General features: G+C 39.0%; 2 protein-coding genes across 8 annotated transcripts; one reads left to right on the top strand and one right to left on the bottom strand.

The window, feature by feature from the left end:
* Positions 1–286: 286 nt before the first annotated feature.
* Positions 287–9,310, bottom strand: LOC141596147 (uncharacterized protein At4g18490). Of its 7 annotated transcripts, none has more exons than XM_074416230.1 (20): positions 9,084–9,309; positions 7,654–7,794; positions 7,467–7,564; positions 7,036–7,156; positions 6,314–6,505; positions 5,962–6,096; positions 5,686–5,793; positions 5,449–5,583; positions 4,685–5,071; positions 4,046–4,204; positions 3,843–3,965; positions 3,612–3,746; positions 2,952–3,155; positions 2,687–2,855; positions 2,564–2,610; positions 2,028–2,088; positions 1,699–1,872; positions 1,396–1,506; positions 1,165–1,258; positions 287–644 (listed from the first exon to the last, which is right to left on the bottom strand). In XM_074416230.1, exons 3-19 carry the CDS (start codon positions 7,528–7,530, stop codon positions 1,196–1,198), a joined length of 2,388 nt encoding a protein of 795 aa, XP_074272331.1. In that variant the 5' UTR covers positions 7,531–7,564; positions 7,654–7,794; positions 9,084–9,309; the 3' UTR covers positions 287–644; positions 1,165–1,195. The 7 variants fall into 7 exon arrangements, with proteins under 7 accessions (XP_074272331.1, XP_074272330.1, XP_074272332.1 ...); XM_074416229.1 differs by having other exon boundaries at positions 7,682–7,794; XM_074416231.1 differs by lacking the exon at positions 7,654–7,794 and having other exon boundaries at positions 3,668–3,763; positions 9,084–9,310.
* A 1,235-nt stretch (positions 9,311–10,545) lies between these two features.
* LOC141596146 (magnesium-chelatase subunit ChlI, chloroplastic) lies at positions 10,546–13,358 on the top strand. Its single transcript, XM_074416226.1, has 4 exons — positions 10,546–10,803; positions 10,937–11,052; positions 11,981–12,619; positions 12,792–13,358. The coding sequence occupies exons 1-4, from the start codon at positions 10,713–10,715 to the stop codon at positions 13,200–13,202; spliced, it is 1,257 nt and encodes a 418-aa protein (XP_074272327.1). The 5' UTR covers positions 10,546–10,712; the 3' UTR covers positions 13,203–13,358.
* Positions 13,359–21,617: the final 8,259 nt, after the last annotated feature.

Below are 21,617 nucleotides of genomic sequence, written 5' to 3'. Positions count from 1 at the left end.
AAAAGTAGGACTAGTGGAACAAGTTAAACTAGCGCAGATATTATTAATTCATCAAAGTAGAGTTCTTTAATACTGGCGTCGGCGAGGCATTAAAAACATTCTAAATTCTTGTTAAAGACGGATCCGTCTTAAACAATAAAACGAGTCAAATAGACATAATGTTCACGGAATGACGGACTCTTGTTTTGTCCACTTAAATGGGGTAGTATTTGACTCGTTTTACACTTTAAGACGGATATGGCCGATTTACAAGAGACAAACTGTAAAAACATACCGGTTGCTCTCCTAAAAGTAAGCGACAGGCCAAGAAATTTGCCCAGCTTGCAGCTTCATTCGCATTGGAGGGATCAACCCTCTGAGGACTCGGAAGTCGGACCTATGGTTAAGGGATGAAATGAGCAGTCACACCAAATCTACTTGGTTAAAGCATGTTACTATTAATCTACATAATATTATGCATCTAAGTGTTGCCTAATTACACTGATCCAATGTCCGATCCTACGTTAAAGATATACGGCTATGAATTTCTCAATGTTATCATCCAACATCGATCAACGCCAGAATTGAATATCGGATTGCCCATCATGTCCAACCTGATTCCGGAAAAACACAGTATATTGTATCTCTTAGCTCTGGGATTTAGCCTGCAGTAGACCCGAAACATGACAGCTTACATTAGCTCATGCAACCACATGTACGGTAACCGGGCCTTGAATTCAAGTACATAAGGTCATTTTTAAATTTAAAATAATTTCATGACGAACTTTTTCAGCAACAGCAATAACAAAACCCTCTGTTCAAAACTTGTGGGGGTCCAGATTGGTTACATGTGGATCCAACTGTGGACGTATATATCCATTTGACGTATATATCCATATCATATGGATGTACACGTCCATAGATGGATCTACATCTCATTTATATCACTTTATATTGTCCTCGTTTGACTTTGATAGACAACTTTCTCCGTTATTTTTTAACAATACACAACAGATAAAACCTTTTTTAAAAGGATTATATGAAAGTTAATTTGATCTATCAAATGTGACGAATTTGACATTTTACCTTCACATATTTCTAGAAATGTTGGTAGTCAGATGGGAATCAAAGCTAAAAAGAAAAGTATGTATGGAATAGAGTATAAGTAATCACATAGATAGACACCTTACAGTGAGATCACCATCACTCAAATCTTTTACACTCCAGCCTCCTGCGCTCTGAACATCAGTCTCGAAGCAAATCTCTGAATCTTGTGGATGTGGTGATAGTAAAGGGCTACAAATCTACAATCGTACCTCCCGCAAGAGCCGATAACAGTCATAATACTCAGTTACTCACAGAATATGGAATAAAAAGACGATAAGCAAAGTGGAACTGCAAATTATAAAAGGATATCTTCTCTTCACAGATAGGGTGGTTCAACATGAGAAGATTGTTGTTGTTGACAAGTGCTCTAACCAACAACTCCTTGGCTTCGTCATGCTTCTTTTTCAACATGGTACATATCTGTAGAACATGAAAAGGAAGACGTATTTTCATCTTACTAAGGATTTGGTAATTACCGTAAAAGGAAATATTAAGACGAAGGGCAATCATCAAAATTTAGATGATTTACGCAACCAATGTTTTCTGAAAATAGCGTTTTAGCGTTGAACACAGAAGCAAAGTTGCGTCACCAAGTAATTGAGAAACACAAACCTCGTCAAGCTCTTTGGCACATGCCTCCGCCTTTTCAACATTGACATCACTCTCCATCAATGTGAAACCTAGGTTCTCCATGTTTGTCTCTAGGCTAAAATCAAACTCTTGTCCCAAATTCTCAGCTGTTGCGTTCTTTTGGCTTTCTTCAAGCATAGTACCTTGTGGTGGAACCTAGGTTTTTCATGCATGGTCATGTAAAAATAAGAACAGAAACTCATCCTATTGAAGGAATTCAACTAAATGATGGCCATGTCAATGGTCAATAAACTAATTACAAGAACCAGAAGGATAATAAAATGCACTCTGTACAGCATATAGCATGATACCTCTGAGCATGTAGAACTTGTTACGTTGTTTACAGCTTCTCTGGCTGATACTTCTGACTTCCTGCACATTCGTTGAACATAAATAATTAGTACATCCATCACAGATTTATTGTCCCAATTTCATTTACTTATCGACACCTTCATCCTGTTTATATTGTCCACTTTTGATATTGATATAACTTTGACCATCAATCGACCCAAATATATGTAAAGGTGAAATGTCTAATTTGTTACGTTTTAATATATATAAACACTTGTTTTCATACTAGGGTTTTTAACAAAAAGTTGTAACTATTGTACTTTGTGAAAAATTTAGCGGTAGTCAAACCAAGGCCAAAGGGTGATTACAAATGAAATGAAGGGAGTATCAGTTCAAAAAAGGTTATGCTATTCCTATTGCATCTTGTAGGAAACTATCGGTCAAAGTCGACATACCATCAAAGTCACACGTGTATAACAAAAATAGGATGGAGGGAATACAAGACAGCAGTGTGATATAATATAAGCTAACACCAACAGTGTATGCATGCCTATACCTGCTTTCACTGGATGAGAGTCGTTTTGACGGGTGTAAATCAGCAGCCTGCCAATTACTCGTATGAGTCATAGCTCATAAATACTTAGCATGAACTTGAACAGGATACATTTACGAAAAACACCTCAGATGGTTTTCGCTTCAAAGAGGGAATTGAAGGTGTTTGTTTCGGAACATTCACAGGAGAAACCATCTTGCTCTTCACTTGTAGCCTTTCATTTTTCTCAAGATTTCCTATGGCATTGGGTTCTTTCAAAGTAAATGAAGATGACTTCTTGTTTGGGATCGTATTCCTACAACACTTTTCTTGATTAAATACTGAACTCAGCAGTGTCAGGGTGTCAAGAAATGACACTGTGACTGTAAAAATCATTTAAAAGAGAACATACCTTTTAATTTTCAAGCTAGGAAGAGTAGGCATTCTCAAGCTAGGAAGACTAGGCACTATCTTAGCAAACGGAAGTCTATTCTCTTGGCAAAGACTTGAATTCTGAACTGTTGACGTGCTTGAAATCGTCTCTTTGAGTTCCTCATACCCCTGATTGCTAGATTTAGATATCCCTTTAGACGGAACTAATGAAGGAAGTCGAATGCTGCAACAAAGGTAAAAACTTAAGCAAGATACAAAGGCACTGCAAGTCAATTACAACGGTATCCAACATGTATGGATCACCGCTACTTACAAAACAGGTCCAATCAATTGGTAAAAATTATAACTTCTTCCGGATACAAAAAATTCTCTGGGATACATCCTATGACCTATAATACCTGTGTGAAATCTCATTTTACGTATCAGCAGTTCAGCACTTGGTTATAAAATTTTAACCTAATACAGTAAATTTCAATGACACTGATGAATAGAACCAAGAACGTTTTCCACAGAAGAAACAAAATAAAAATAAAGGTATAACAAAAAATGGTAATCCCATCTCCCTGTCCAGCGGTATCGGGTTAAACAAATGCCTGATGTGGTTAAAAGTTTGAGAGAACTATGTAAGAGTTATGGTCAAAAAATGACAGTGGCCAGGATGACAAAATTTTTCCCTTACCCAGAACAATTGTCATTAGTACTCATTTTCTTGTTATTGAGCAAATGAAGTCCAACCTTCTCTGCTTCTCCATGTGGCACAAGTTGAACAGCCATATTAATCCTGATTTCTTCATTTGCATTATTATCGACATCACTGCAAAACGTAGGAAACTAGGAATCTGGATGACTTAAAGCCAATAGTATCTTGAGATAATAGATTGTATATCTGAGAACATCTGTTGTATGATACCTGGAAATATCAGCATTTTTTCCCCTTTCCTCAACAGCTGAGTCTTGTTTCAATATTTCTTTGGCACATGAACTAGGACTGTCATCAGATTCTTCCACGTCTCGTTCATGACTGGGATCATCACTGTCAATAGCACATGTGGCCTCAAATTATTTCCAAGAAGTACCTTCAGGACTTATAAAATGTGAATGAGCTGGCTATACCCCGAGTCTGAAGCTCCCACAGGCGTTGACCCTGTTATCTTGCTCTCTGCAATAGTAAGTTTCATCCCAGCACCATCATTTGTATCTCGTACCATGGAAAAGTTGTTTGCTCCAGACACTTGGTTTTGCATTGATATAGGATTTGCCTGAGTTGGTTTACTGCACAAAGTAAATTTTTCACCTTAAGAGTTGATACTATAACAAGATATGCTTTGCACATGCGAAAACCGATTTAGAATGAAAAGAAAGCAACCATAACATCACATTAAGCTAAAACAGAACTTTTGTAATGTTTAACTCAATTACTCATTCTCACTGCTTTATAGAGTATTTTCATTTGTCCAAGGCTCGTCAAGTTTGCAATGAACCTACGCAGTCAGCTAAGAATTGGAACAAACTATAGGAAGAAGGGCAGGGAGGCACTCAGTTTTGATGCCTATCACAGAATATCTATGTAATTAGCAAAGACTATGTGCAGCAGCAAGGCAGCAATACAACATAGAAGTGGTAAATAGATCAACCTAATTACCTAAATGAAGATTGTTCATGAATCTAGGAACCAAAGGCAACAGCAGAACACAAGATGGCAATATTCTCATATTGCAGGAAACGTAAAGCAGAACAAGAAAAGCATGTAACCTGTCAGCTGGTGCTGGAGAATCTTCGAAGCCTGATCTTTGTATTTCAGTATTAGATGCGACCTCGGAGTTCATTGATTTAAATATATTAGCCGCAGAAGAGGCTGCAATATCGAAAGTGAAATTATCTTCCCCCAGAGTCTCAACTACTCCAACGACTTTATCTTCTTCACTAATAGGAGCAGCATCTAATTTCACTGTCAAGCGCGGAGGTGATGATAATTTGTCGATCTTCTCTTGACAATTTCCCTTATCAGATCTTTCTTCTGCTAGTTTTTTGTTGAATTTTGAAGGTTTCTTTGAAGGAACACAACGATCACTATTTGGTTTATCTAATTTGAGTGATGGTATCTTTCCAAACACTTCAATAAAAGCTATTTCCTTACTCCTGAAAAGACATACCCGTGAGCAGAGCATGAAAATTGATCCGAAAATTTTAGCATACAGTGAGTTAGAATAGTATTAACATGGACTTTAGCTGCCAAGCTGAATAGTGAAGTTGTTACAGAAGAAAGGAAATAAGAGGCCTTAAATAGCTCCAAGATCCAACCTTGCTAAATTAAGTGGCTAAACAAGACAGTAAATAGCTGTTGGAGCATCACTGACAATACGACATGTAAAAGTACCTATAAAAAGGGGCCTCGGAACTTGCAAATTTTGAAGGAGTTTTTTATATTACGAGAACTTTTAGAATTTGTGGCAAAAATTAAGGGATGAGTAGAGATATATCTATACTGGTTAAGGTGAAATGATTGTTTGCTTTACCGTGAAGGTTTGATATCAACACTCATTTTCCTGTTTTCAAGCAAATGGGGTTCATCCTTCTCCTTTTGTCCATCACTTGGCAAAGAACCAACAACCATAGTCCCGGTTTCTCCATTTTTATTACTATCACCATCCCTGCAAAAGGCAGAAATTTCTATGACTTCTAACCAACTAAACCATGAGACAGTAGCTTGTAAATCAGAGTACTTTTGTACTTTTTTCGCACAATAGCCTTACCTTGAAACATCAACATTCTTTTCCTTGTCTTCCAGAGCTGAGTCGTGTTTCATCAATTCTTTGCCATGTGAACTAGGGTTGTCGTGCAGTTTTTGTCCATTTCCTTCACTGTGAATAACAAATGTAGAGGTTTGCCCAAAGCCGTGAGGACTATGATAAAGTTACGTGCAAAAACACCAAAGTGAGGGGCGTAAAGCACAGAACCAGTTACTTTATCTGTATATATCAAAGTCTAATGTGTTCATTCTGGTTTGAACACATTACATTTTGCCTTACCCAGAAGACTTGGTATCAAGACTTGCTTTCTCCTTATCAAAAAAATGGAGTCCATCCTTTTTTTGTCCAGCATGTGGCACAGCATTAGCAATTATTGTAGTCCTACTTTTGCCTTTTTCATTATTATCACCTTGCCTAAAAAGTAAAGAGTTTTTTTTTACTTCAAGCTAATAAATCATTATGTGATGTACTTTTGTCGTATGTTTAAAACACTCATTTTCATTAGTCGAACAATGACAAAAAGAAAGGTCAGTAAAAGCATAATTATTTGATTGCTAGGTTAAATTTTAAAAGCACAAATAGCGAACACTTCAGTAATTAGCAAAATGAAGAATATACAATGGAAGCATACCCGTTAAAGTCAAAAGAAAAGTCGAATTTGCTGGCATTCTTCTCTTGGCGACTTCCCTCAGTAGATTCCCCTTCTGAATTCTTTTCCTTTAACTTTGGTGATTTCTTTGGTGAAATAGAAAAATCAATATCTGGCATATCCAATTTAAAAGACGTCTTTCCGAATGCATCATCAAGAGAGAAATCCATATCCCTGTAAAGACATACTCATCAGAACAGTGTAGAAGTGAGATACTAGAGGTAGGTAGAGTGAACCAGAAACCGTAGTTTTAATATGGACCAAGTAGCCAGACTAGAACAAGACACATAGAGAGTAAATAACCGCCATGTGGTGTTGCGACCTACATGTGATATCATTCAGTCACTTTCCCCTTCTCTCCAAAAAAGGAGATTAGAAATTGGTTTGTCAAAGATCAACAACACTACCATAGTCAAGTTCTAAAAATGATACTAACAAGTACATTTGACCGTTTGACAAAACTTGCAAATTATTTAGTTACTATCTTCGTACAATGTTGGGATGAAAGCAGGAGAGAAGACTGAAAGCAGCATGTGACTAGCATGACTGCATGAGTGCAACACTGTAACATCTTTCAAAGAATCAAGCCTAGGATAGAAAGCACACAACAGAAAAAGAACACACAAAGTGCAACACTGTAACAATTCTAACATAACACCATTATACATATGATACATGAAAGAGAGAATCTTCATGGAACTTACATGCCAAAGTCAAATGCCTTGTTCTTGCCTTTTGCGACAGGTTCAAAGTTGAAGTCCATGTCATCACCACCTGTGACAGTGGACTTCCAGGAGCTAAGGAAGTCATTCGATAGGTCCTCGTCTGTTTCAAGCATATTTTCAGAGTTAACAGAAAGCAGAACAGTTATACTAGTTCTTTGTATGTTCCCAAACCCAATTTAAGTCCATCATTTCGATGAAGTTACAGTTGCAACGATTTTAAGAGGACTGAACAAGTGAAGTACATAAGAGTATATTTCGTGTGGCACTGCCCCTTTTCTGACAAACAGTTATACTCTAGACTGCAATGAAAGGTCATCCCAATACCCTTCTCACAAATGAAATAATGAGATGTGATAAGGCATCCCTTGCACTACTAATAGATGCTAATAAGGTAATGTCAATTAGAGTACCTAGAAATGATGATTTTGATTTGGCTTTGATATTTGAAGAGTCCGGCTTATCTGATTCAGCCATTTAGACTATATACAGAATTGATCAATTCTTCACTCTGCATACAACAGGAGAGACATAAATACTCCGTATATAAGAATAGATAAAAGAAACGTTACGATTAAGGAGTGGCTTTTGAGAAACAACATCATAGATAGTGGTTAACATCACCCACGAATATTATGTTTCGTTGCAATGGAAAGCACGTTCTATTTGAGTATTTGACTGTGTGACTGTGTAAGAAAGATCAAGCCTAATTTTCCAGATTCTTCATCCCAAACAAGCTACCTAGTCCAACACAAACATATAAATAGAGCTTTACAAGTTCACCAAAAGCACATAAAAACATCAAGAAAGGCCACATATAATCCTAATTCTCAACACGCTACGTCCACTAGGCATTCAATGAGTAATCTCAAGAGGTTCACGAAGAAGCATACTCCTATAACATTCCGAAAATAACACTCATTTCAAATCATATATAAACAGTAACATCCTTATCATTTAGATCATGCTACCTCAATGACTCCTAATGGCATTCCATCCTTGTTTAAGTCTTACACCACGAACAAATGACTTGTAAGAATGATCAACCCTATTTTTTCCAGAATCTTCACGCCAGACAAGCTACCGTAGTCTGACATCAAACACATAAATAGAGCCTTACAAGTTCACCAAAAGCACATAAAAGGTCAAGAAAGGCCACACGAAATCCTAAATTCCTCAACACCGCCACATTCACTAGGCATTCAATGAGTAATCTTAAGAGGCTCCGAAAAAAGATACTAGAACATTTTGAACTTTAGGCTAATCCAAACCATGCAGGCATAAAAGCATTCTGGCATATAGATCATGCTTCATCAACGACTCCTAAGACAGTCCATCCTATTTCAAGTCTTACGCCTCAGACGAATGTCATCTGCCTATAACACCAGTAACATAGAACCAGTCCTAAGAAAGGATCCTGATGTTGAAATCGACACATGAAAACAAAATCTTCCACAAATCGTCTCCCTACAAGAGAAACACAATAGGAACGTAAACTTAACGACTCCCTACAAATTCAAATTATTGAATCGCATAACTAACAACAGGAACATGAACTCTCCATAACTTGTAATCTAGATCAACCTAAGGAATAGGAACGCGCAAATTCAAAGCAAAGAAGAAAATTACAGAAACATCACACCGATAGCAACAACATATTCATACAAATATATACTCAGCAACACGAATTTCACTTAATTTGTTCCTCAAGATAGCTACAATTGTATCAATCAAGTTATCAAAGCATTTAATCAGATTGAATTCCGATAACTACGAAACGCATTGAATAACAACTTGATCAATCAAAATAGAACAAAACTAAACATCTGAAAAACCTAAATTAAGCTGATAATATCAAAATCACAACTAATCACCTCAGTTACTGATCAATCATCTTAATTATCATACGATACAACAAATAATCAATCAAATCTTCAACAAAAAACTTGTACGATAATGTAAATTCCAGAAACACATAATTTTTCGTTAATTTGTTAAAATCTATCTCAATGTAGGAAAATAGAAATCACCTGATTCGAAATTATTTGTTTTCGTGTGGAATTGAAGTGATTAACATGCGAATTGCGATCGATAGGTTTGATTCTTCGATAATTCTGATGAACTAGGGTTTTGGGGGTGTGTGTTGCGATTTTTGAAAGAAGCCGGTGGGATATGTAACGGTCTGGTCGATAGTTTCCCGCTTATTGGTAATGTACTTTCCCGGTCTTCCTCTTGTCCCGATCATTTCCTTACGTTTTATATTTTTTATTTTAACGATTTTATTCCCTAGTCTTCAAAATTTTGAAAATTGTAAATGTAAAAAGAAGATGAAATAAATAATTTATAAAAAATGATCTTATGCAAATTCATGCTAATTAATTTTTCTTTAAAAGTGAAGTTTGGTGGATTAATTTGGTTGAAATTTTCAAATATCTCGAGCTTAAATATCTTGCAAAAGCAACTTTGAGTGGTTGAAGTAGATCTGATAAACCGGTCAATTAAGGCAGGTCAAATTCAGGTTCGGTTGTTCGGGATTGCAAGAAGTCAGACAGGGTCAGGTTATTTCGGGTGGCTTGTCATCAAGTTATTTCGGATGTCTTCAAAACGGGATGATAAACACTCGAGTCGGTTGAATAGGATCAGGTCAATTCAAGAGTTGGTATAAAGGGCCGCGGGCTGGTGGGCGGCACGACCCACGGCACGGCCGACCCGATGAGAAAATCGAGGAAGCACGGGCACGGCACGACTGGGCTTGAGACGGGCTCCGACGCGATATTCTTCAGAAATCTGCTCAGGCACGGCGCGGTGGATCCCGGCACGAACCAGGCACGGCTCGGCCCGAAGAATGGCCCGTTGATCATCATTTATTAAACAAAAAGTACATTAATATTTAATAAAATATATATTTAAACCATTAATCATCATTTATTAAACAAAAAGTACTAAAAATATAACAATTATATAACAATTTTTTTTTAAATAAAAAAATATTAAAGCACATGGGTCGGCCCACGAACAAGGCACGAAAAGCCCATGGGACAGGCACGGCCCGAGCACGAAAATGGTCATGCCTTGAGCGGGCCGCGGCGTGCGTTTGGATTAGTGGGCCTGACACGACACGGCCCGAGAAGCCAAATATCCGTGCCTGAGCTGGGCCAATTTTGGGGGAAGGCACGACGGGCCGGCCTAGCACGGCCCATTGCCTGCTCTAGTTTCAGGTAGATTCATGTCATCAATTATTCAATTCTAGTGCAGCTCGGGTTATTTAGAACGGGTCATTCAAGTTGGGTCGATTTTGTCAGGTCTAATTTGCGAGCCGCAATGGAATCTTCTAGATTTCATGTCTAGTCATACATAAGTTAATACTTCTAGATTGCGGCTATTACGAATACTCGGAGATTGCGGCTATGAATTCACTCGTCACTAGTGAAAAATAAGCTTATTTTTTACCATTTCTTTATTTAAACCTTATTTTTTAAATAAAAAAATTCCAATTATATGATCTTCTCCTATCTTCTTATCCTCACTACCTCAACTAAGCCTAGCCAATGGAAGTGCAGTGTAGAAGTTAGAACCCTCCATTTTCTCACTCACTCACTCACTCCAACACCACTAAACTCTCTACTCTTACTTCATTCAACCATTTTATCTCTTCAACAATGGCTTCCACTTTACTCAGTTCATCTTCTTCACTTCTATTCTCTTCATCTTCCTCAAAGATTTCATCTTTAGCCATTTCTAACAATTCTGGTGATTTTCTTTCTTTCTTTTGTTATTGTTTTTGTTTTTTATTTGAAATTTATGATTACTATGAACTGGGTATTGTTTTAATTGTGTTTTTATAAATTGAATTTGATTGATTTTAGTGTAATTTTTGTTTCAGGGCAATTTAATTGGAGAAAGTATTATGGTGGAATTGGGATTCCTGTGAAGAAGAATAGATGTCAGTTGAAGTTTTCTGTTTCTAATGTTGCTACTCAAATTAATTCCACTGAACAGGTATCTATCAACTATCAAATTAAAGTCGTTTTACCGAAGATGTTTTAGTCTAGTGGTTAGGACGGAAATTAAACTAACTACCCTTATGAACTGATGGAGCTAGTGGGGGCTAGCAGGGACCGTCGCCCCCTTGAACAATGAAAAAAATCGGTTTTTAGAAGTCGTTTTACCGAAGAGGTTTTAATCTAGTGGCTAAGGCGGAGATTAAACTACCCTCATGAACTGATGGAGTTAGTGGGGACTAGCAAGGGCGGCCGTCCCTTGAACAATGGAGAAAAAAGTTCGTTTTTTAGTTTATTTGTAATTTGCTCTCCTAAAAAATTCTGCACCCTAACGACAAATTCTAGCTCTGCCACTAGTTTGATTGATTAATTACTTATTATTAAGTGGAGACACCAAAGATTTAAACTTTATGTGCAAGCAGTGTGAAAAATCTTTCCAGATTTTATGAATGAATTATGGTATTGATGCATATTAAATTATTGAGGTAATAAAAATGTTTTAAGGATGGTGGCAATATGGATATTGGTTTCAATGTGGTCAAGGATTTAGTGATTTTATCATCTAAAATGACAATTGCCGGATTATGTATACGCCCCAAACCCCAAAGCTCAAATGATGATATGTTTTAATCGCGATTATGTGGAGTTATTCTTTAGGCTTATAGCTGTTTTTGTGTTGCATCTTTCTTGCCCAACCACCGCTAAGTGGTCGTATGAATTTCAGTAAAAGTAAACAATATATCGTGACAGGTTTATTTGCTGATGAACATCAGTTGATTAAATGGTTAGATTTTACGATATGGGAGTTAGATATATCATATTTCTATTCAAGAACTAGTTATAATTTGGAAAGTCGGACAATAATGTGGCTATTGTTTGTAATGTGAAGTTAAACAAACAATCACTGAATGATGTTTATGTATTAGGCTCCAAGGGCTGCAACTGAAAGCCAAAGGCCGGTCTACCCATTTACGGCTATAGTTGGGCAAGAAGAGATGAAACTATGTCTTTTATTGAATGTTATTGACCCTAAGATTGGTGGGGTCATGATCATGGGTGATAGGGGTACAGGGAAATCCACCACCGTGAGGTCGTTGGTCGATTTGCTCCCTGAAATTAAAGTTGTTGCCGGGGACCCATTTAACTCCGACCCTGAGGATCCTGAGTTAATGGGCATAGAAGTGAGAGAGAAGGCTATCAAAGGAGAGGAACTTTCCATTTCCGTGACTAAGATCAATATGGTTGATTTGCCATTGGGTGCTACTGAGGATAGAGTTTGCGGGACTATTGACATTGAGAAGGCTTTGACTGAGGGTGTGAAAGCTTTTGAGCCCGGGCTTCTTGCTAAGGCTAACAGAGGCATTTTGTATGTCGATGAGGTCAATCTCTTGGATGACCATTTGGTTGATGTTCTTTTGGATTCCGCTGCTTCTGGATGGAATACTGTTGAGAGAGAAGGTATATCCATCTCTCACCCTGCTCGCTTTATTTTGATCGGCTCTGGAAACCCCGAGGAAGGAGAACTTCGACCTCAGTTGCTTGATCGTTTTGGGATGCATGCTCAGGTTGGAAACCCTTTTAAAATGTTTTCACGCCATTTATTTTTACTGTTTAATTTAGTTTTCTTGCTTCGGTTTTTTACGTGACCTTTTTTATCTTCTAAAGAATGGTTTACCTTTTGATTTGACGAAAATGCAGAAAGAGTCTGTTTGATAAATTGCTGCCTTTGTTACTCAGGTCGGAACTGTGAGGGATGCTGAGCTTAGGGTGAAGATTGTAGAAGAACGATCCCGTTTCGATAAGAACCCTAAGGACTTTCGGGAAACTTACAAGATTGAGCAAGATAAACTACAGGAACAAATCACATCAGCTAGGAGCAACCTTTCTAAGGTTCACCTCGATCACGAACTTCGTGTTAAAATCTCTAGGGTATGTTCTGAGCTCAATGTTGACGGGTTGAGAGGTGATATAGTGACGAATAGGGCAGCAAAGGCTTTGGCTTCGTTGAAGGGTAGAGATCAGGTGACGGTTGAGGACATTGCTACCGTCATTCCTAACTGCTTAAGACATCGGCTAAGGAAAGATCCTTTGGAATCCATTGATTCGGGTTTACTTGTTACTGAGAAGTTCTATGAAGTATTTACTTGAAGTAAGCACGCCTTTTCCTGCACAGTACTTCTACACTTTTAATATTCTCGAGTTTTGTCTCCTTGGCTCCTGATCTCTGACTTGAGTGAGATATTTATACCATGCTGTAATGCTATAACGAAACATGGTTGGAAATTGGAACCCTAGACTTTGATTCGTGAATTTGTATGATTTTTGGAAGGGTTTTTTTGTCAAAAACTACCTTATATTTAGGGGTATTTGTAAAAAAACTACCTTATATTATTTTTCTTGTTTTAGACTACCTTTGTTTTCTAATTTTTTGGTCAAAAACTACCTACGCTGAAAATATGGCGAGGTTTGGTCGATTTAGTGACATTAACCTATCTCACATGACTTTCTTAACATCAAACAACAATGATCAACTGCGTCCAAACCAAAATTTAACTTCAGATAAGCAAAATTAATGAATTTCACATTTCAATAATAACAACAAACATGTACTAAAGTTTAGCGTAAGTACTTTATGACTTTCCAAAATCGGGCCTTACTAAGATTAAAACATAAAAGAATCATGTGAGATATGTTAAAGCCGGAAAATAGACCAAATATGTCTAGATTCTTAGCGTAGGTAGTTATTGACCAAAAATAAAGAAAATAAAGGTAGTTGAATACAAAAAAAATAATATAAGGTAGTATTTTTACAAATACACCTAAATATAAGGTAGTTTTTGACAAAAAACCCTTTTTGGAAGGATGAATCTAGTTTATTAGTGGTATCGGAAACTATGTCAGCTATGTTTTTCATGTTGCTTGCAGATTGTGTCTTGCAAACCTGATCAGATACTATGTCAGCTATGCTTCCGGCTCATTTTGCTTGCAGTTTGTGTCTATTACTGTACCGGAGGTCTAGACCTTCCAAACTTGATTGACCTAAACATTACTCGAGAAGTTTAGTGGTATCGGATACTATGTCAGCTATGCTTCTGGCATGCTCCATGTTACTTGCAGTTTGAGTTTGTGTCCATTACTGTACCGGAAGTCTAGACACATTACTTGATGTAACACCCCATACTCCAAGTGCCTTACCAGGACCACTCAGGTATGAAGACATTACCATCTCGGTTACCCGAGGCAATGATAATCAAATAAACAATGAAGAAACAACGTTTAAATATAAATACTTAGTGAAGAGTTACAATTCTCAAAACCAAACCAAAAGTGTAATACATGTTCTCAAACCGATGTTCTAATCGAAATGTAAATAAACTAATAAGCTACAAATGGAAGACTCCTATCATCATGTCGTGGCAATCCCAAATATCCCAAAGACTCATCTCATACCCGCTCAATATCATTCACCATCCCCGAATGGATCACCGCAGTTTACAAAACAACAACCGGTCAAGATTAATCACACAACTCAATATATATATATATATATATATACAATGAGATAAACAGACAAAGATAACTAAGCCACACACACACACAACCAACCAATTCCAATCATCTCAATCATCGACGTCCACTGGACCCGACCACCGCCAGGGGGGGACCGCAGGCCGTACCCACCAAATCCCCTCTCCACTTAGTGAGCGATAACCCCGTCCATTAATGTGCACATCCCTTCGTGGCGGGTTCCACGAAAGCGAAACTAAGGCGTGAATCCACTCCCGCAAGTGACCCCACTCGGTAGAGGACACGCCTCGAGAACCACAGATGAAGAATCACAATCACAACCGTCACAATACAATTACTATATCAAACAATCAATCTCAACACATCAACAATCATCCCATTATGGGACTAATACTTTTGAGTAGAAATCCTACCCGGAAAGCACACCGTCGACGGTCTCTACTGTTGTATCAAAAAGCTTCCTCTATGAACCCTCCTCCTATCATACAACATATAAATGCTACCAAATCACATACTACTCAAAAACCCCCAAATCCCTATATTAGGGTTTAACCAAATTAAAGGAAAGACAATAAAAAGGGTACATAGATCTTACCCTCGACGCAAGGAACTCAACGGTATAACCAACGATGAGAACCGACCTCCCAAACTCCAGGAATTGCTAACAATGCGATTAGGATTAAGAACGTTCTTGCTTTCTCTCTTTAACAGTAGATTAGGTTTTGCAAAAGTATTTAGAATAATGACGACGAAGGTTATATATCTTAATCGCATAATTAACAAAACCCGAGAAAAACTCCCCGTAAACCGGCTACTCGATCGAGTACCCAAGGCTACTCGATCGAGTACCCCCTTACTCGATCGAGTATCCTAGTTACTCGATCGAGTACCTAACAGGTCAGAAACTTTTCTAAAACGCAACTTACCCTTACTCGACAGAGTAAGGCCTACTCGATAGAGTACCCAAAGACTCATAAATACGGAGTATTACAGTCTTCCCTCCTTAAAAAGAACTTCGTCCCCGAAGTTCAAACCACTACTAAACAAAGGTGCTCCCATAACACTCCCGACTCAACAACCAAAACAAAATTCAACATAAAACATGTTACTAGCCCAACTCATCCCGACAAACATACCGACGCAACATACAAAAAGGGGTATAAAAACTCTTAAAAACTGCTCGCGATCATCTCCTACCCCCCTAAAAGAAACAAGGTTACGTCCCCATAACCATACATACCTGATCAAAAAGGAAAGGGTAACGCTCTTTCATAGCTTCCTCTGGCTCCCATGTAGCTTCCTCGGTCTCGTGGTTAGACCAAAGGATCTTAAGCAAAACTGTCTCACCACTCCTAGTCTTTCTAACCTTTCGGTCAAGAATCTGCTTAGGCACCTCAAGATATGATAAGGACTCATCTAGCTCTAAGTTCTCTGCCTCTAACACATGTGACGGGTCACTCACATACTTCCGCAGCTGCGATACATGAAACACATTATGCACTCTCTCTAATGCAGCTGGTAAAGCCAGACGATATGCAACTTCCCCAACTCGCTCTAAGATCTCATAAGGCCCTATAAACTTCTGACTTAACTTGCCTTTCTTCCCAAATCTCATGACCCCACGCATAGGAGATACTTTCAAAAGAACCTTGTCCCCAACCCGAAACTCTATATCCCGGCGATGTAGATCTGCATAACTCTTTTGCCTATCCTGAGCTGCTCTCATCCGTTCCCTGATCATCTTAATCTGATCCACCATCTCATGCACCATCTCTGGTCCTAAAACCACTGCCTCAGCACTATCGTCCCAACATATTGGACTCCTACATCTCCTCCCATACAAAGCCTCAAACGGTGCCATACCAATACTAGTGTGATAGCTGTTATTGTAAGAAAATTCTATCAAGTCTAACCTCTGTTCCCAGCTACCACCAAAATTCATCACACAAGCTCGCAACATATCCTCAAGAGTCTTGATTGTTCTCTCAGTCTGCCCGTCTGTCGCAGGATGAAATGCTGTACTCATCTTCAAAGTTGTTCCCAACGATTCCTGCAACTCTTTCCAAAACCTCGATATAAATCTCGCATCTCTGTCAGACACTATGTCCTTAGGGACTCCATGTAACTTAAGCACGTTCTTTCGATAGGCCATAGCCAATTGTGCTTTAGTCCATGTATCTTTCATTGGAACAAAGTGAGCTGACTTGGTCAGTCGATCCACTATTACCCAAATCATGTTGTTACCCTGTGGACTCTTTGGCAAACCCACAATAAAATCCATGGAAATGGATTCCCACTTCCACTCAGGTACCTCTAAAGACTGAATCTTACCTTGTGGTCGTCGCTGTTCCCCTTTAACTCTCTGGCATGTCAAACAACGGGACACAAACTCAGCTGTCTCTTTCTTCATCCCAGGCCACTAAAACGTTTTCTTCAAATCCTTGTATAGCTTGTCACCACCCGGATGTACTGAGTATGGTGTACAATGCGCCTCTGTCATGATTGTCTTTTTCAACTCCTCATCATTAGGAACACACCACCTACCATCAAACCTCAAACTACCATCTGTATTAATAGAAAATCGGGACACTGTCCCTTTTCTCTACTCCAGCTCTCCACTCCACTATCTTAGGATCCAACGCCTGCTTACCTCGAATGTCATCATAAAACTCAAGCTGTACTGTCATATCACCCATGGCTGTGGGTAAATATCCGTATAATACCCTTTAAATTTAGGACTATAACGTAAATTTAACATGCGAATATCGTCATAAAACATAAATACAATAGAGAAACGATAAGGAATGAGAATCAACCTCGGGTCCTTTGATGCACGGCGTAAAGAACAGAAATCAACAGAGATTTCCTCCTAATTGTTGCACCCAAGACCGTCTGAGAAATGCCCTTGTGCTAGAAGGTGTTCTCTGATTGCCTTGCAATATTGAGAGAACTTGTTGTGAGGTTTTCGAGATGTGAGATCTAGGTTTCAGAGAGAAAATGTCTCCAAAAACCTAATTATTTTTCACTAATGATGATTAGGTCAGAAGGGAGGAGAAGCTCTCCCTTTTGTTCTCCTAATCTCGACCTAACCGAGTCCATGGGGAGGAAATGGGCTTTTCCATTTCCTCTTCATTTTAACTCGTAGTCCGTACCCAAATGACTAAATGTATATGACGCGGTTTTTATAAATCGTCATCGGTTATTGGCTATTAAAACATCAACTAATAACACGGGTTAGTTGAAGTATTAATACATGTCCGACAAAGACGATATTGTATAATTATATTCAATATACATTAATCAAATATAAATCGCTTATATTTAATTTTACGAATTAACTGGTTAATTCGCCTTAGCCCATATAATTTAATCCGTATTAAATATAATATCTCAACATCACATTTTGACTAATTAATAGTCAAAAACTCGGACTAACTGGTTAGTCATATTTGGCATCTACATGACTGTATTTTCATACCGTCACATCTCTCAAACGTATCCTATAGGTGTGACTTTTAGGGACCAGTTGATCACCGCCATCTGTATGACAATAACGTCAAACTTATCTAGCAAGCCAACCGTTACTGATAAACGTGGATCAACTGATAATAATACCAAAAGTATGCCCTTTGATCCTTTTAGAGATTTATAAGTCCTTGCACTAACTGTTAAGGACACCAACCCCAACAAGCTCCCACTTGTCCGTACAAGTGTATGTGCAATGACGTTATCCGCACTAACTGGAGGACACAAGCTCCAACAAACTCCCACTTGTCCGTACAAGTGTATGTGCGATAACCGATTCTCATATTCATTTAAAATTTCTCCCACTCAATGTAAAACAATTTGCAGATCCGGATCCGCAAAGGTCGTATTTTACAATCGATCTGTATCAAGAGTGGTATCCCCGACTAGAGAGTAACTTAACTGATAAAACGAATCCGTATCCGAGCATGGCCATGCATTTCAGTTACAACTCCTCGAGTGGCCCTGAGAAATATCGAGTACCTGATAAAGGCTGAATATTTCCTACAACTCGACTCCTTCCGATCTAAGCACAGCATGAAATGACCCAGAAAAAATCTACTTGGCCCCCTGTTACGGATGACCGTGAGAAAGAAACCAAAGTCACCCAAAATCTGTCGTAGTCTCAAGAGACAGTCGATAGTCAAAAGATTCGACTCTTAGGATCACCATGGAGGTCCTATCCACGACCGGGCACGGAATGTTATAAAACATTTAGGACTCCACGTCGATATCACAATGGTGTCCTACGAGATATCCGTATAACTCGCCTCTGTGATTGGTCAGTCAACTGGTTGACTTATGGCTCGTTGAACCCACCATCAACCAACGTCACAAAATAATTGCCAGAGTTATCAGCTCATGTGGGCAATTAAGGACTATAAAAATATTATGTTCTTTCAGTTCACTTTGTGGTGTTCAAAATTGTCGTACAATTCCACATGAAAAACAAAATATATAAATATCAAAACGATGATGTCGTATAGAGTACAAACGAGAATGAATCTAATCCATAAAAAGTACTACAACTCAGGAACACGTTTGATTCCCATGGAATTTACGTGCCCTTCATGCTTATCTTGTCGTAATGCTTTAGTGAGAGGATCTGCTATGTTATCATCTGTAGCAATCTTTTCTATCACTACTTCCTTTTGCTCCACGTAATCTCGGATTAGATGAGCTTTCCGTTGTACATGTCTAGACTTGTTGCTAGACTTTGGCTCCTTAGCTTGGAAGATGGCACCACTATTGTCGCAATAGATGGTGATCGGGTCATTCGAACTAGGCACTACAGATAGTCCATGTAAGAATTGACGCATCCATATCGCTTCCTTTGTAGCTTCAGACGCGGCATAGTACTCGGACTCGGTCGTAGAATCTGCAGATGTGATTTGTTTCGAACTCTTCCACTGATCGGCGCCATTTAGAGTAAAAACGAATCCAGACTGAGATTTCGAGTCATCTCGATCCGTTTGGAAGCTAGCATCTGCGTAACCGGTTGCGCATAGCTTTTGAGGGCCTCCATAAGTCAATGCCCAATCTTTAGTTTTCCGTAGGTACTTAAGAATGTTCTTGACAGCCAGCCAATGTGAATCACCTGGGTGCTGTTGGAATCGACTTGTCATACTCAATGCATATGCCACGTCCGGACGTGTGCATATCATGGCATACATGATTGATCCTATAGCCGAGGCATAAGGAATCCGTGTCATGCGCTCTTTCTCTTCCGGTGTCTCTGGTGCCTGAGACTTGCTCAAATGCACCCCTGGAGCCATAGGAAGAAACCCCTTCTTGGAGTTAGTCATCTTTGAATCTCTCTAGGACTTTGTCTATGTAAGACTCTGACGAGAGATAACATCCGTCGTGATCTATCTCGATAGATACGGATACCTAGAATTCTTTGTGCCTCTCCCAGATCTTTCATCTGGAAATGGTTTTTCAACCATACTTTCACCGAAGTTAAGAGAGGTATGTCATTCCCAATCAGGAGTATGTCGTCAACATACAATATTAGGAAGACAATCTTGCTCCCACTCGACTTGATATATAAACATGGTTCCTCGACAGATCGAGTAAATCCATTTTCTTTAATCACTTGGTCGAAGCGATGATTCCAACTCCGAGATGCTTGCTTAAGTCCATAAATGGAACGCTTAAGTTTGCATACTTTCTTAGGATGTACTGGATCGATGAAACCTTCGGGTTGTACCATGTACAACTCTTCCTCCAAAAAGCCGTTTAAGAAGGCGGTTTTCACGTCCATTTGCCAAATTTCATAGTCATGAAAAGCGGCAATCGCTAAGATAATCCGAATGGAACGCAGCATGACTACGGGTGCAAAAATCTCATCGTAGTGCAAACCTGGCACTTGGGTGAAACCTTTAGCAACTAGTCGTGCTTTGTAGATATCTTGTTGACCTTCCACAGAATGCTTTATCTTGTAAAGTCATTTGCATTGAAGGGGACGAACCTTAGCAGGTAAGTCAACAAAATCCCACACGTTGTTCTCATACATGGAGTCCATCTCGGATTGCATGGCCTCAAGCCATAGCTTTGAGTCAGAACTAGTCATGACACCTTTATAGGTTGCGGGTTCACTACTCGTTAAGAGTAGAATGTCATCTATGTCATGTTCCTCGACCATACCAATGTATCTGTCCGGAGGAATAGAGACTCTTCCCGACCTCCTAGGTTCCTCAGGAATGTATACCGCAGCCGGGATTGAAGGAATAGATTCTTCCAATGATTGCTCGGTACTTGGTTCTGGAATCTCCGACAGTTCGAAGGTTCTATCACTCTTTGCATTCTCGAGAAATTCCTTCTCTAAGAATGTCGCACTAGCCGCAACAAAAACACGTTGTTCGGTTGGCGAATAAAAGTAATGACCAAGCGTTCCTTTAGGATAACCTATAAAGTATGTCTTGACCGATCGCGGGCCGAGCTTATCCTCGTGTCTCCACTTGACATAAGCCTCGCAGCCCCAAACCCGTATAAAGGACAAGTTAGGGACCGTTCCCTTCCATAGTTCATATGGATTCTTGTCAACAGCTTTAGACGGACTTCGGTTAAGTATTAGAGCGGCTGACAAAAGAGCATAACTCCATAATGAGTCAGGTAAAACCGTGTGACTCATCATGGATCGAACCATATCAAGTAGTGTTCGATTTCTCCGTTCGGACACACCATTCAATTGAGGTGTTCCAGGTGGAGTTAATTGTAAGGCAATCCCACAGTCCTTTAGGTGTTGATCAAACTCGTGAGAAAGATACTCGCCACCACGATCTGAACGTAGTGTTTTAATCTTTCTACCCAATAGGTTCTGCACCCTATTCTGGTATTCTTTGAATTTCTCAAAGGATTCACTTTTGTGCTTCATTAAGTAGACATAGCCATATCTACTTAAATCGTCCGTGAAAGTGATGAAATACCTATAGCCTTCTCGTGCGGTGATTGACATAGGACCACATACATCCGTGTGTATGAGTCCTAATAGGTCGCAGCGTAGCGCAT

This window comes from Silene latifolia, chromosome 8, assembly GCF_048544455.1.
Source record: "Silene latifolia isolate original U9 population chromosome 8, ASM4854445v1, whole genome shotgun sequence".
Classification (NCBI taxonomy): domain Eukaryota; kingdom Viridiplantae; phylum Streptophyta; class Magnoliopsida; order Caryophyllales; family Caryophyllaceae; genus Silene; species Silene latifolia.
The sequence above is the reverse complement of the archived record's forward strand: the minus strand, read 5'-3'. Positions and strand labels throughout refer to the sequence as shown.